Source organism: Gossypium hirsutum, chromosome D13 (assembly GCF_007990345.1).
Source record: "Gossypium hirsutum isolate 1008001.06 chromosome D13, Gossypium_hirsutum_v2.1, whole genome shotgun sequence".
In the NCBI taxonomy this organism is placed as follows: Eukaryota; Viridiplantae; Streptophyta; class Magnoliopsida; order Malvales; family Malvaceae; genus Gossypium; species Gossypium hirsutum.
Window position 1 is genome coordinate 54,541,837 of NC_053449.1, and position 15,643 is coordinate 54,557,479.

A 15,643-nucleotide genomic window follows, 5' to 3' on the forward strand; every position below is an offset into this window, starting at 1 on the left:
TCAATAAAAGTTATAGAAAATTATAAAATGATTCTTTATTTGGTACGATAATTTTATAATTTTTTTACGAAATTTATATTTCTTTATATTTTGTATAATTTTCTTACAACTTTATAAAATTTTATAGTTTTTTTATATTTCTATATATTTTATATATTTTTATGATTTTTATAAAATTTTACAATTTTTTTATATTTTTTACGATTTTTATATTTTTTTCTAATTTTTAATATTTGAAATTTTTTATTAAAATTTAATAATATTTATAACTTTTAATTTTTTTAATTTTTTCTAATTTTTAATAAAAATAGAGGCTTAATTATTTTTTTAAAGGTTTTAGGGTCTTTTTTATGCATTTTAAAAATTCAAGTATCCAAATGATTGCAAAAAAAAAAAACTTAATTACTTTTTTTTTTAAATGTGAAGGTTTTTTGCCCGTCAAAATTTTACATGTATGATAAAAATAAATATAGTAATAAATTCAAGGGTGAGTTTTTAAAATATTACTCATATAAAAAAAATTATAAAATTATGTAAAGCTATATATATACTCTTTTACTCTCACTTCATCCTCATCTTTGTTCATCTTGTTCTAGAAAACATCACAAACCCAGAAGTTCATCTCTCTAAAGGGTATGATGATTTAGTATGCTTTTCTCATCCTTTTCGTAAAAAAAAATTCTTTAACTAAAACTTCAACATCTCTATCCCTCCCTTTTTTTTTTTTTTTTGAGATAAAATTTTGGATTATTGTGGCATTAGACGTGACACAGGGACTGATAGTAGTCTTCGCATTCCTTAAAAACCATAACTTTTAATCTGGTCTCATAAGTTAATCAATGATAAAAAAAATTATTTTTTCATGTTTAGTGACTTCATAAATTAATATAAAATAAAATTATATTTTAACCTCTAAAAATTTTATATTTGGGTTTCAATCCTTGAAGAAAAAGTTTCTATTTAATTTTTGAAAGTTTTAGCTTAATTTGAATTGATATTAATAATTGTATAGAAATATGTGAATTTGAACGTGCTAAAGTACGTTTTTCGATTATGAATAGTTTTTTATTCTTTTTCTTGACAAGAAATGGAAAAATTGAAAACCATTTGGACCTGGATTCATTTTGGTTGGTAGTAAATTGGGTTAATTCAATTTTGTGTTTCAAAGTTAAAATTATATATTTAATTTTATTAATTTGATTATAAATATTATATAAATTAGTTGAGAAATGGAACAGATGGGATCAAGTTCGCCTGAGATGACGCCTTGGCATTCTATTATTGAAATTGAGCATGGACATTCCTCCTCCCAAGAGGTATTTCAAACACTGCTGTGTGAGTTTGAACTAAATGTATAAGAAAGAAAAAGAAGTTTGATCCTCCCAACAAAAGGTAAGTTGATTAAATTGGTCCAAAGAAAAAGACTAAAGTGATAAAATGGATAAATGTTAGCGATTAAATTTGTCATTATAGTAATTTCAAATAATCTAAACTAAAATTTAGAGGGAAGATTATTAATTGAGTTATATAAGCAGTTTAATTTTATAATAAAAAAATCATTGATTGAGTTTTAATTTGTTGGTATTAAAATTGTTATTAGTATAAGAGGATGTAAGTTTGAGTGTGTTTAAACCCGTTTTATTTTCCTATTTAAGAGTTAAGAGAGATTACGGATAATTATAAACATTATATCAAAATTAATATAAAATTTATTTTCTACTGTTTCTCATTTTTTTAATTTTCAATAACCATTAAATTTTAGTTAAATAACCTACATATTATTTTTGTATTTTTATTTTCGCCTGCAAAATGAGTGGGTTGTAATCTTATATGTATGGAGTTATGATTTATAAAATTTTATTTCTATTTAATTTTTTAAAAAATAGATTTTATATTTTTATTGATTAAGTTTTGACTTATTTTGTATCGATATTGTTTTCAGTGCGCTGAAGCACGTTTTTCCGCTTATCTCTTATTGGGTTAGGAAGAGATTATAGATAATTTTATAAAAAGATGATATTTTTAAAATGTTTTTTGGGTTTTTTTCTTGACAACAAATCAAAAAAATTGGAAACCATTTTGACCTATAATGGTTGGGACTAAATTGGGTTAGTTTGATTTTCTGTTTCAAAGTTAAAATTTTATGTTTAGCATTAATTATTTTTTAAATTTTTTTATTATAAATATTAAATACTTGGTTGACAATTGGAACAGATGAGATCAAGCCCGCCTTTGCATTGCCTTTCGCCTGATATTGAGGAAGGTGATGTTAAGCATGGAATTTCCTCCTCCCAAGAGGTATTTCAGACATTGCTATACATTTGTTTTTTAATGCATTGCGTAAATAAAAGAAGCAAAAGGCTTAGTTAATAAAGGAAACAATATGTTGTGGGTTAAGTAAAAAGGAGGGAGAGAGGTATGTTAATCCGAGGAGGTATTTGAAAAAGTATTCTATTGCTTTTGCGTTGAGTAAACTAATAAAATTACTAAAACCCGTTCCTTAGTAAATTTGTTTAATGTTACCAGGAAAGTTTTACAATTTTCAAAGTTCCTCATCGACTACGTGAAGTAAATGAAAAAGCCTACGAACCAAATGTGATTTCAGTTGGCCCCTATCACTACCGTAAACCACACTTGGCGAGGATGGAAGGTTTCAAAAAGAGGCAGTTTGAGAAGATCGCTAAGAAAACTAACCTTGGTCTCACCCAATTTCGAGAGGCGATGAAGCACTTGGAAGGAAAAACTCGCAAATGCTATGAACAACCTCTTCATCCTGATCTTGAAGTTGAAGAAAATTTTTTAGATATGATGGTGTATGATGGTTGCTTTGTTGTACAGCTACTCTGGATCGGTCATCTATATGATTTTAGGGAACTGGGACAACATGTTTCACATGACATGCGGTACGATTTGTTATTACTAGAAAACCAACTTCCTTTCTTTGTAATTTTGGAGTTGTATCGCATGATAATACCAAATCCTGGACCTCGAGGACATTTGACTCAGTTGGCTGCATTTGCTCTTACTTTTTTTGGAAGGCATCCCATCTATTTACCCGAAAATACTAGTATCAGACATCTTCTACAGTTGGTACATGATCCTTCTCAAGAAATCCGAGTAGCAGGAACAAAAGAAGTAGAATATTACTTTCCTAAAAGAAAAATCCAAAGCTCACGGAGCTTGATACCTTGCGCAACAGAGCTGGAAGATGCAGGAATCCATTTCTTTGGTGCCTCTATCCAAAATATGCAAAACCAGGAGAAGGGGAAAATGAACATGTTTGATATAACGTTTGATAATGGCACCAAAGAACTCAAGATTCCAACCTTAAAAGTCGACCATTCCACAGAGCGTACGTTCCGAAATTATATGGCCTACGAACAATTATGGGGGGTGCGAAAATACTATGTTGATTATGTGCTATTCATGGATAAACTCATCAACACAGGCAAGGATGTGGAGCTACTCCGTAAAAGTGGAATTATTGATAATTGGTTAGGAGACGATGAAGCAGTTACCAAAATATTTAATAAACTGGGGTATTTCGTTTATTACGACACAGAAGCCTTCTACTATGAGGACATAGCTGATCGAGTGAACAAGCATTGCAAGAAAGACTGGAACATATGGAAGGCAAAATTGAAGAAAGATTATTTTAACACTCCCTGGTCCCCCATATCGTTTCTTGCTGCGCTTGTCTTGCTCCTGATTACTATACTACAAACTATATTTTCGCTTCTTTCTTATTATCAGCAGATGCAGGAAAACTACAGAAGCCAAAGTGTATGATATCAAGTAAGTATAAGCTGTTATTTCTCATCTTCATGTTATTGGAAATTGGCCAACCATGCTGCTGTTACATTTTGTGGTTGAAGTGCATGCAGCTTGATGACATGCTGCAGCACATATGCTTACTGTAACAGCAAGGTTTCTCTTTAGTTTCATTCTAATTAATCTAGTTTAAAATGGACAAGTTGATGACAACTTGATGCATTAGGTGTTGAATGACTAGTTTAGGTGGCTTGTTTATGTGTACAAGCAATGTTTTAATAGTCCCAATGCTGATTAGTGGGGTTAGTTGACTATTTGGTGATGTATTTGACTATAAATGTATGTTTTTTCTAGTTCAATGAATGAGCTGAATGAGCTATCAGCCATTAGCTCCCTTGCTGCACATTTGTGAGCAAGTAAAAATGCTTCTTGCACCTTGCTTCATGTTCTGTGCTCTTGTTCTCTCTTTTGTTGCTGCCTCTTGCACCAACAATTGGTATCAGAGCCTATGTCTTACGGGACCATTGATTTTGCTTCCCCTGCTTGTTGAAAAGAAAGAAGCTGTCAAAGCACAAGCAAGTCATTAAGGACTGCTTGTAGAGAAGATAACATCGGCTCAAACTTATAAGATCCCCAAACTAGCTTGACAACAAACTTCCAGCAGCAGCAGACCAGCTTTAGAATCGAATAGGAGCTGCTTGTTTCATTTTGTTTATTTTGATTTTTTTTGTAAAGCAATCAAGTTGACATGTAACTTGATTTCTAGAGTTAGTAAGATATGAAAATGATGGATGTAATAGCTGATTTATTTTCAGCTTTTGACTTGTATTATTTTAGTTGGCAACTTGCCAAATTTGGTGGGAGTAGTTACGTTTAGGTAACTGACTTGCTTTTGTAACTCATATATATTTTGAAATGGAAATGAAAGCAATATATGGGACTTTTCTCATTCGGTTACTTGCTGCTTCTCTTTGGATTTTCAGTTTGTTCTTTTTGTTTTGTTTTGCTGCTAATGAGCTTTAGTCTTGGCTGTTTAAATTTTGCTTAGTTGCTGCTGTTTTTTCTAACACATGTATAGGTATAATTCTTTTGGTTTTGTTAATCATGGATTCGTTTTGTATGTATATTTCACAGACCATCGTCGCCTTTTTCTGGTGCCTTGGGTTGTTGATCAGGGGTTTGACTTCTGCTATATGGGAGTTTTTGAATTTCAGGCCGTCCTTTAAAGGTGTCATCTTGTTTCTAATTTAATTTGTTTTTGAATTTTGCTATATCGTCGCCTTTGTGGATTCCTCTTTTCATATCACTTAATTTGTATCTGTCCAATAACCATGGCTTTAGTTTATTAGTCAGGGTATTCATTCCATACAATGATCTACCTGGTCCAAGTAGAAAATTGTCCCAAAGCAGTAAAGATCGACCATGAAGTTAGGAGAACTCCAAATAAATTAATAATCACTAAAAATCATATCATTGCTTATGCATCAAAATTATAAATTTAGAATACAAAAGTATGTATAAAAATAACATAAAATAAATAACAAAAACATATGATTTGAAATTAATTAATAATAATAAATAAAATATTTATAATATTAAAATGAAAAAAAATTAAATTGTTTATCATGATGTTGTCATCAATCTTTAGTTGATGCTGAGTTAATTTGTTATACCAATTCAATCAAATACATTATTAATATATATACAATTGATGGATATAATAAAGTGCACATAATAAAATTAAAATGTATAAAAATATTAAAACAAAGCTTTAGTTTAATGGTAAATTAAATTTTTTACTAATGAGATTGGTATGCATTTAAATTCCACCTTATGCATATTTTATTGGTTTTTTAAATAAAAAGACTAAAGTATTTTAAAATAATATAATTTCTATCATAAGATAGACCATGAAATAATATTAAAATAATTTTCTTACAGACTCAAATTTGTGGTCCTGAAATCATTGTTCTGATTTCACTGAAAACGGGTTGTTACAACTCTCCCCCCTTAAAGAATTTTCGTCCTCGAAAATCTTACCAGTACAGAGGTTCGGGTATTGCTTTCTCATTGTTTCTTCAGGTTCCCAAGTTAGCTTCTTCTATACTGTGTCGTTGCAAGAAGAATTTTACTAAAGCTACCTTTTTATTTCTCGATTCTTTCGTCTCATGTGCCAGAATTTTGATCGGTTCCTCACTGTAAATCATATCAAGCTGAATCTCAATCTCCGTTAGAGAGATAACATGTGAAGGGTCTGACCGATACCGTTGTAACAAGGACACGTGAAAAACATTGTGAATTCTGTCAAGCTCTGGCAGTAGGGCTAATCAATATGCAACAGGTCTAATTCTCTTAATGATCTCATATGACCCGATATATCGTGGGCTCAATTTTCCTTTACAACCAAACTGAAGAACTTTCTTCCAAGGCGAAACTTTCAATAATATCTTGTCGCCAACTTGAAATTCTATTACTTTTCGTTTAAAATCCATATAGGATTTCTGACGATCAGAAGCTGCCTTTAAACTGTTTCGGATCATTTTCACTTTCTCTTCGGTTTCATGGATCAGATCAACTCCATGTACCTTTTTCTCACTGAGCTCAGTCCAATACAATAGAGTTCTACATTTACGATCATACAGAGCTTCGTACGGTGCCATCTTTATACTTGACTGATAACTATTATTATATACGAATTCAACTAATGGCAGATATTTTTCTCAATTGCCTTCGAATTCTAAAATACAACACCGAAGCATATCTTCTAGAATCTGTGTTACATGTTTAGACTGACTATTCGTCTGAGGATGAAATACAGTACTAAAATGTAATTGCGTACCCAGAGCCTCTTGCAACTTGTTCCAAAATCAGGATGTAAACCGTGGATCTCTATCAGAAATAATAGAAACTGGCACACCGTGTAATCTGACAATCTCAGAAACATATAATTCAACCAATCTATCTAGGGAGAAATTCGTACGTACCGAAATAAAGTGTGCAGACTTCGTCAAACAGTCAACGATTACCCAAATAACATCTTTCTTTTTCGGAGATAAGGGTAACCCCGACACAAAATCCATAGTAACTCTTTCCCATTTCTATTTCGGTATCGTTACTGGCTGTAAAGGTCCCGAAGGTACCTGATGTTCAGCTTTAACTTGTTGGCATATCAAAAATCTAGATACGAATTCAGAAATATCACGTTTCATTCCTGGCCACCAGTACATTTGTTTCAAATTATTGTACATTTTATTACTACCCGGATGGATAGACATAGTATCACTGTGAGCTTCATATAAAATCTTCTATACAAGCTTTGAATTCTTCAGTACACAGATCCTGCCTTGAAATAACAAACAATCATCGGGTCTAATCTAAAACTCTTAATCGGGATTTAACCCATATTGTACTCGTTTAGCTTGTAATTCATCATCATTTTTCAGGCTTTACAAATCTGTTGTAGAAATGTTAGTCTAGCTTTTAACTCAGCTAAAATCGAACCATCATCAGACAATGTTAATCAGGTATTCATTGCTCGTAAAGCAAACAAAGACTTCCTACTCAGAGCATCAGCAATCACATTTACTTTTCCCGGATGATAATCAATAACTAGATCATAATATTTTAATAATTCAAGCCATCTATGTTGTCTCAAATTCAAATCTTTTTGCGACATTAGATACTTTAAACTTTTGTGATCAGTAAATATATGGCATTTTTCACCAAATAGATAGTGTCGCCAGATTTCCAATACAACTACAATTGCTACCAATTCTAAATCATGTATCGGGTAATTTTTTCATATGGTTTTAGCTGTTTAGAAGCATAGGCTATTACTTTACCTTCTTGCATCAAGACACAACCTAAACCATTCAATGATGCATCACTGTAAATCACAAATTCCTTACTCGATTCAGGCTGAACTAGAATTGGTGCTTCAGTTAATAGGGTTTTTAACAGGTCAAAACTTTGTTGACATTTATCAGTGCATTCAAATTTTACATCTTTCTGTAATAACCGTGTCATTGGTGAAGCTATCATCGAAAACCCTTGTACAAATCTCTGATAATAACTAGCTAATCCCAGAAAACTTCTGACTTCAGACATATTTTTCGGTGTTTTCCAGTTAACAATTGCTGAAATTTTACTTGGATCAACTCTAATACCTTCAGCCGACACTATATGTCCCAAAAAACCAATTTCTCGAAGCCAGAATTCACACTTGCTAAATTTAGCATACAATTTTTTTCACACAGAGTTTGTAGGACAATTCTCAAATGGTCAGCATGTTCATTTCTTCTCGAGAATATACCAGGATATCATCAATAAATACCACTACAAATTTATCCAGATACGGTCTAAAAATTCTATTCATTAAATCCATAAATACTGCAGGTGTATTAGTTTAGCCAAATAGCATCACGAGAAACTCATAATGTCCATACCTAGTTCTGAAGGTTATTTTCGGTACATCTGACTCTTTCACTCGTAACTGATAATAACTAGAACGGAGATCTATTTTCGAAAATATTGTAGCACTCTTCAACTAATCAAACAAGTCATCAATACGAGGCACTAGATACTTATTCTTAATTATGACTTTGTTGAGCTGTCTGTAATTAATACATAACCTCAGGGATTCATCTTTCTTCTTAACAAACAGAACTGATGCACCCTAAGATGAAGAACTAGATCGAGCAAAACCTCTATCAGTCAGTTCTTGCAACTGTGCTTTTAACTCTTTTAATTCTGTAGGGGTTATTCTGTATGATGCTATAGATATCCGTGCTGTCCCCGGAACAAGATCTATAGAAAATTCAACCTCTCTGGCCGACAGTAATCTAGATAATTCTTCTGGAAACACATTAGGATACTCGCAAACTACTGGCACTGCCTTAATTTTTGACTCAGATACTTTAGTGTCTAACACATAAGTAAGATAAGCATCATACCATTTCCTGACATATTTCTGTGATGACACGGCTGATATTAAATTAGACAACCCGTCCACTTTATCAGATTCAATACAGAGCATTTCACCATTCTGACATTTCAATACAATATGCTTTTGTTTGCAATTTACCATGGTATCATGCTGAGTTAAACAGTTCATACCCAAAATTACATCAAATTCATCAAACAATAATAACATCAAATCAGCCGGAAAATAGTAACCCCGCATCATTAGAGGATAATTCTTACAAATTTTATCCACCATCACATACTGGCCCGAGGGGTTTGATACTTTAACCACGAATTCAGTAGACTCGACAGACAAATTTTTATTATTCACTAAATTCATGCAAACATATGAATATGTTGAACCAGGATCAATTAAAGCAGTTATATTAGTATCAAGAAGAAAAAAAGTTCCAGTAATCACATCGGGTGTTGAAGTATCCTCTTGTGCACGAATAACATATGTTTTGGTTGGTGCTCGTGCCTTAGATTTGACGATTGAATCTTTTGCCATACCCCAGCTACCACTCACATTGCCAGAATTACGTGGTGGTCTACCTCTAGTAGCTGTATTACTCGGTCTTGAAGTCTGGATTGTATCTTTTTCAGGCTTTTCCAAGAGTTTCTTAGATAATGGTTAAAAGAACCACATCTAAAGCAAGCTCCACTTTTCATGCATCACTCTCTAAAATTAAATTTATTACAGTGTTTGCACCTAGGTTTGATGTTTCTAACACCACCTGCACTTGCTACAGATGTAGCCTGAGATTTTGGACTGGAGCATCAGGTAACATTATCTCTGCCTGAATATCCCGCAGAGGTAACATAAGGGTCATGATATTTCTTTGATTTCTTGGAAGCCGATTGATACGATTTTTCCGTAAATCTTTTACTTAAAGTTCTGGTTTCCATCTCGACTTGTTTCTTTTCTTTATTTAGTTCTTCAGTTTTGTGAGCTCAATCTACCAGTACAACAAATTCTTTTAATTCTAAAATTCTATTTGGAAGAAAGCTTCTTTTGCCTATCCTCCTCAGCCCTCAGATACGGGTCTTCTACTACTAGATGTTGCTCTTAGTATTGAAGCTTGAGCATTGCTCTCAGCTTCTTCGAATTCAGCTCTGTTGGATGACATTACTATATGAAAAACATGTTTAAAAATGTCAGGAGATATCACACTATCACAGGTTATATAATGGCATGTATAGTTAGACTCGTACTTGCTACGTTAGTCTGAGAATCGACTAAACTGTAGCTCTGATACCAATAAATATAACACCCCTAACTCGTATTCGTCGCTAAAATAGAGTTACAAAGCATTACCAAAATTTACAGATCAATTAAACAGATATCCCACCTCATATAGTATTCATATCAGAAATCAATTATAAAGTCCCTTATATGAACCCTCGGGGTCCAAAATAAACATTAGAAACAAGTTTGGACTAAACCAGGTACTTAGAAAATTTTTCGCAAAATTTTAAAAATTTTCCAATGTGTCTCAGGTCGTGTGGGTATTCAAAATAGGGCACACAACCGTGTCCCAGCTCGTGTCTATACCCTTGTAACTCTCTTTCTTGAGTCACACAGCCAAGTCATACGCCCATGTGCTAAGCCGTGTGTAGGTGCAAGGATCACAAGGCCAAGTCACACGCCCGTGTGCCAGGCCATGTAAAAAATATTGAGCATTCTGTTTTGAATTTTAATGATGCAGGGGACACACAGCCAAAACACACGCCCATGTGCTAGGCCATGTGTCATACACGGCTGAGACACACGTCCGTGTCTCTGCTCATGTGGACAAAATAAGGTCATTTCTAAGCCATATTTCTCACCCAAATTTACCTTTCACCTACATAAACACTTAAACATATCCTCAAACCAATACAAAACATTCAAATCCATTCAAAATCAAGTCTTATACATGATATAATACCTCTTATAACCAAGTATACAAACTTATCTAACTTACTAAATTCACATATATCCATATTTTACCAAATATGCTAACTCAATTTAATCATTAATAAACTAATATGATTCTATCAATCAACCATTTCAAACACATATCAAACACGATATAGTCTCTTATATTTACATCAAAATATATCCATCACAAGCCATTCCAATGGCTAGTTGCAACCAAAACATTAATATGCCAACATTGGCCAAGTTAACCTATACATGTCATTATAACCATAATTAATTTACTAAATATACCGAGATGAATCGATGGATAGTGTGATGATATCTCCGCCAAGTTTCCAACCAACAAGCTTCCGAATTACTATAGAACAGAGGAAAATAAAACAAAGTAAGGATTTTATGCTTAATAAGTTCGTATAATGGGAAATTAACTTACCATTCATTTACATTTAAAGTAAGCATGCAAAATTCATCCAAAGAAATTTGGCAATTTGCCTAAACACATATAACCTCAAGAAACGTGTTAATCATGTACTTCATGTGAATATCAAGAAACAAGGATGAGCTCATCATGTAACAATTTTCATATACATATCTTTTCCACATCATATATTCATATAACATATACATTTTCATAATAATTCATCCCAAGTTCATATTATCCCATGTCGGAACTTTTCTCGTTGAATTAATTTGAAATATCGATTGATACATAGGTAGTACACTTGAAGTATAAAAAACTGTAATCCGTCAATTCATATTCGGGAATGCTCATACGAACACATAAACAGGAAGCTCTCTCTCGAGCCATATAATAGGAAGATCATGTGAGCTGTATAATAGAAAGCTTATCCGAGCTGTATAACGAGAAGCTTATAAGAGCCATATTCAGAAAGCTCATTAAGCCAATAACGGGTAACTCCGAAAAGCCATTAATCAAGAAGCTCCTGATAGCAATATATCGGGAAGTTTAAGTGAGCCACTATCGGAAAGCTCATAAGAGCTGCGGTGTGTCCACAACATATGCAAGATCACAATCGATCGAGATGCTCCAAAGAGCTATTAACAGGAAGCTCGCAGGAACCATATAACGGGAAGCTTGATAGGACTAATAACGGAACGCTCTTTCGAGCTGTAGTGTATCCACAACATATGTAGGACCACAACCAATACGAGAACCCCGTATCCATTGAATTTTATTTATTTAATTCAGACTTAATGTTTGTCAGGCTTTGTTGGATATAAGATTAATTTCAAATACATAGCAACAATAAAATCACGTACATACAATTCAATTAATACATATGAATTCTCAATTTAGTTACACGAACTTACCTCGACAAGTGTTCGTGTATTTGCAATCTACTAATCCGACACTTTTTCTTTTCCTCGATCCAATTCCGTATTTGGTCTATCTGGATCTATATGAATGAATTTAACATCAATTCATGTTCATTACAATTCAATTCACATCTTTGGTAAAATTACCATTTTTCCCTATACTTTTGATTAATTACAATTTTATCCCTAGGCTCGGAAAATGAAATTCATGCAATTTAATCCTTATTCCAAGCCTAGCCGGTTTTTACATGTAATAATAATAGCCTATATATTTCACAAAATTTAGAATTTTTCTATTAATTTTACATCTTTACAATTTAGTCCCTAAATCACAATTTCATAAAAATTCACTTTACAAAAGTTGTTTATCTATCAACAACCTTTCATTTTCTACCATAAAACTTCATAATCCATGCATATTCATCCATGTAAAAACCCTAGTACTTTGATAACTTTACAAATTAATTCCCGGGATAGCTAAATTAAGTTATTACGATCTTGGAAACATAAAAATCATTAAAAACGGGATTTGAATACTCACCTAATTGAGCCAAATAAGCTTGCTACCTTCAAGCTCTTCTAACTAGGGTTTCCATGTAAAAATAATTTGGGAAAGAGGATAAAATAATGATATTTTCATTATTTTATCATTTATCATCTTTTAATAGTTTACTTTCCAATTTCATCCTTTTCTTTATTTAATTTTCTATGGATGAATCATCATACTTATCTATTAAATCCTCTTAATGGTCTATTTTTCATATAAAGACCTCATATTTTGAATTCCATAGCCATTTCATCCATTTAGCTACTAGAATTCAACTTTTTCATTTTATGCAATTTGGTCCTTTTTATCATATTGGACATAAAATCAATAAAATTTCTTTACAAAATTTTTATACAACATTTCTATCATCAGGTAGACCATGAAATAATATTAAAATAATTTTCTTGCGGACTCGAATTTGTGGTCCCGAAACTACTGTTCCGATTTCACTAAAAATGGGATGTTACATGGAGATTGTGTATTGCCTACAGACAGTTCAACCAACTCACAATAAAAGATAAGTTCCTCATCCCTGTGATTGAGGAGCTTTTGGATGAACTAAGACAAGCCACTATTTTCTCTAAATTGGACCTGAGGTCAAGGTACCATCAAATTCGGATATGGGACAAAGACATCTGCAAAACAACCTTTTGAACTCATGAATGAAATTACGAGTTTATGGTAATGCCATTTTAACTCACAAATGCCCCCATCCAATTTTCAATCCTAAATGAATGATGTCTTTATGAACTTGCTTAGGAAGTCAGTTTTGGTGTTCTTTGACAATATCTTAGTCTATTCTAAGGGCTGGACAATGCACCTAGAACACTTGAGGGAAGTATTACAGTTGTTGAGAAGCAACCAGTTATTTGCTAAAATGAGAAAATGTCAGTTTGGCACTAGTCAAATGGAGTATCTAGGCTATGTCATTTCTGGTGGCTAAGTGAGCATGGATTCCTCCAAGGTAGAAGGGGTTCTTAATTGGCCTCCACCTCAATCCATTAAGGAATTGAGAGGCTTCTTGGGACTGTCAGGGTATTATAACAGGTTTATCAAGGGTTATGAAATTCTAGCCAAACCACATACCAATTTATTGAAGAAAAATGTTATATGGTAGTGGACTGAAGAGATATAGAAGGTTTTTCAAGAGTTCAAAGAAGCCATTTGTCAAGCACCAGTGTTGAGTCTGCCTGATTTTTAGAAACTTTTATGTGTGGGTACCGATACTAGTGGTATAGGAGCTGGGGCAATACTTTAGCAACAAGGGAAACTAGTAGCCTTCTTTAGCAAAGCTTTAGGCATCAACCATCAAGCTCTATCTATATATGATAAGAAATGCTCGCAACCCTGCTAGCAGTTAAAAAAGGGCATCCATATTTAGTAGGAAGACACTTTTTAATTAACACAGACCACCAAAGCTTGAAGTTTCTCTCAGAACAAAAAGCAATCACCCATTTTCAACAGAGGTGGGTTGCCAAAATGTTGGGGTATGATTACTCCATTTATCGAAGGGGGATTCAAAATATTGTTGTTGATGCTCTCTAAGAAAAATGTGTGTTATTGAGGCCCAATTATTTCAATGTACAAGAAACAATACTTTATCTTAGTCTGAGCTATGGGAACAAACTATACAAGCTAGTAAAAAAAATCCCATTTTGCAAAAAAACGTGTAAGGAGGTGCAATAACAACCTCATTCCCACCCTAAATACTCTTGGGATGGTACAATTTTTCGAAGGAAAGGAAAAGTAATTGTGGGGAACCTATTGGAATTAAGAAAGGCCATCTTCCAACTTTTTCATAGGGAAGCAATTGGCAGGCATTCTGGAATACATGCCACGAGGCAAAGAATAGAAGGTTTTCTTTACTAGAAAGGGCTTTCAAAATATGTCAAAACATGGGTGTGTGAATACTCTATTTGCCAAAAATGCAAAAGTGGCAATGCTGCCTATCCTAGCCTGTTAACACCATTACCTACTCTTGATCGAGCATGGGCTGCCATCGGCATGGACTTCATCGAGGGACTACCAATATCTAAGGGTAAAACAACCATCTTAGTGATTGTAGACAGGTTGACCAAATATGGCCACTTCATGGCTTTGGCACATCTATATACTACTACCACAGTGGCTCAAGTTTACTTAGATCAAGTCTATAAACTATATGGAGCTCCTGAGTTGATTGTTTCAGATCGAGACAAGGTTTTCCTTAGTCATTTTTGGCAACAACTTTTCAAGCATTTCGGCACTAAACTCCACTTATCTACTACATACCATCCACAAAAATATGGTCAAACAGAGATTTTGAACAAATGTTTGGAAGGTTACCTCCGATGCATGACAAGAGAGAAACCATCTAAATGGGCCACTTAGTTGCCATTAGCAGAATGGTGGTACATCACCACATTTCATTCTACAATCCAGACTACTCCATATGAAGCCTTGTATGGCCAGGCACCTCTCATTCATTTGCCTTATTTGGTTGGATCCTCACAGGTAAAGAAGGTTGACAAAAGCCTCCAACATCGAGAAGAACTCAGAAGGTCGCTCAAGTTCCATTTAAAAAGGGCACAAGAAATAATGAAGCAATTGACAAATAATAGAAGGTTAGAACAATAGTTTGAAGTGGAATACTTGGTGTATTTAAGGCTTCAGCCTTATAGACAATATTTCTTGAGGAAACTGAGGAACCAGAAACTTTCACAGAAAAATGGCCCTTATCCTTTAGAAGCCAAAGTTAGAGGGATGGCTCTATTTTGAAAGAACCAATCAGAATCATTGACCGAAGGATGACTAAGTAGGGTAACCAAGTTGTCATTGAGATGCTTGTCGAATGAGCTGATACATTTCCAGAAGATGCAACTTGGGAAGTTTAGAGTATTTTCCAGCAATGGTATCCAACTTTTGATCCTTCAGGACAAGGACCAGGTTCACGAAGGGAGTATTTGTTATGGGTGAGATCGAGACACTAGCCGGCTACTGCAAATGTCTTTCATTTTTGTTATTTTTGTTAGTTTAAATGATATGTAAAATGTTACGTTTCTTTACTTGTTTTAATTGCAATTATACGGAGTCGTTTGGGAAGGAAGGGCTGAAACATTAAA

At 33.4% G+C, this 15,643-nt stretch overlaps 1 protein-coding gene across 2 annotated transcripts; it reads left to right on the forward strand.

The window, feature by feature from the left end:
* Nucleotides 1-552: 552 nt before the first annotated feature.
* On the forward strand, nt 553-5,082 carry LOC107918999 (UPF0481 protein At3g47200). 2 transcript variants are annotated; one of them, XM_041109141.1, is made up of 5 exons: nt 553-633; nt 1,239-1,316; nt 2,215-2,298; nt 2,527-3,795; nt 4,906-5,082. In XM_041109141.1, exons 2-4 carry the CDS (start codon nt 1,239-1,241, stop codon nt 3,787-3,789), a joined length of 1,425 nt encoding a protein of 474 aa, XP_040965075.1. In that variant the 5' UTR covers nt 553-633; the 3' UTR covers nt 3,790-3,795; nt 4,906-5,082. The 2 variants fall into 2 exon arrangements, with proteins under 2 accessions (XP_040965075.1, XP_016704034.2); XM_016848545.2 differs by lacking the exon at nt 4,906-5,082 and having other exon boundaries at nt 2,527-4,647.
* Nucleotides 5,083-15,643: the final 10,561 nt, after the last annotated feature.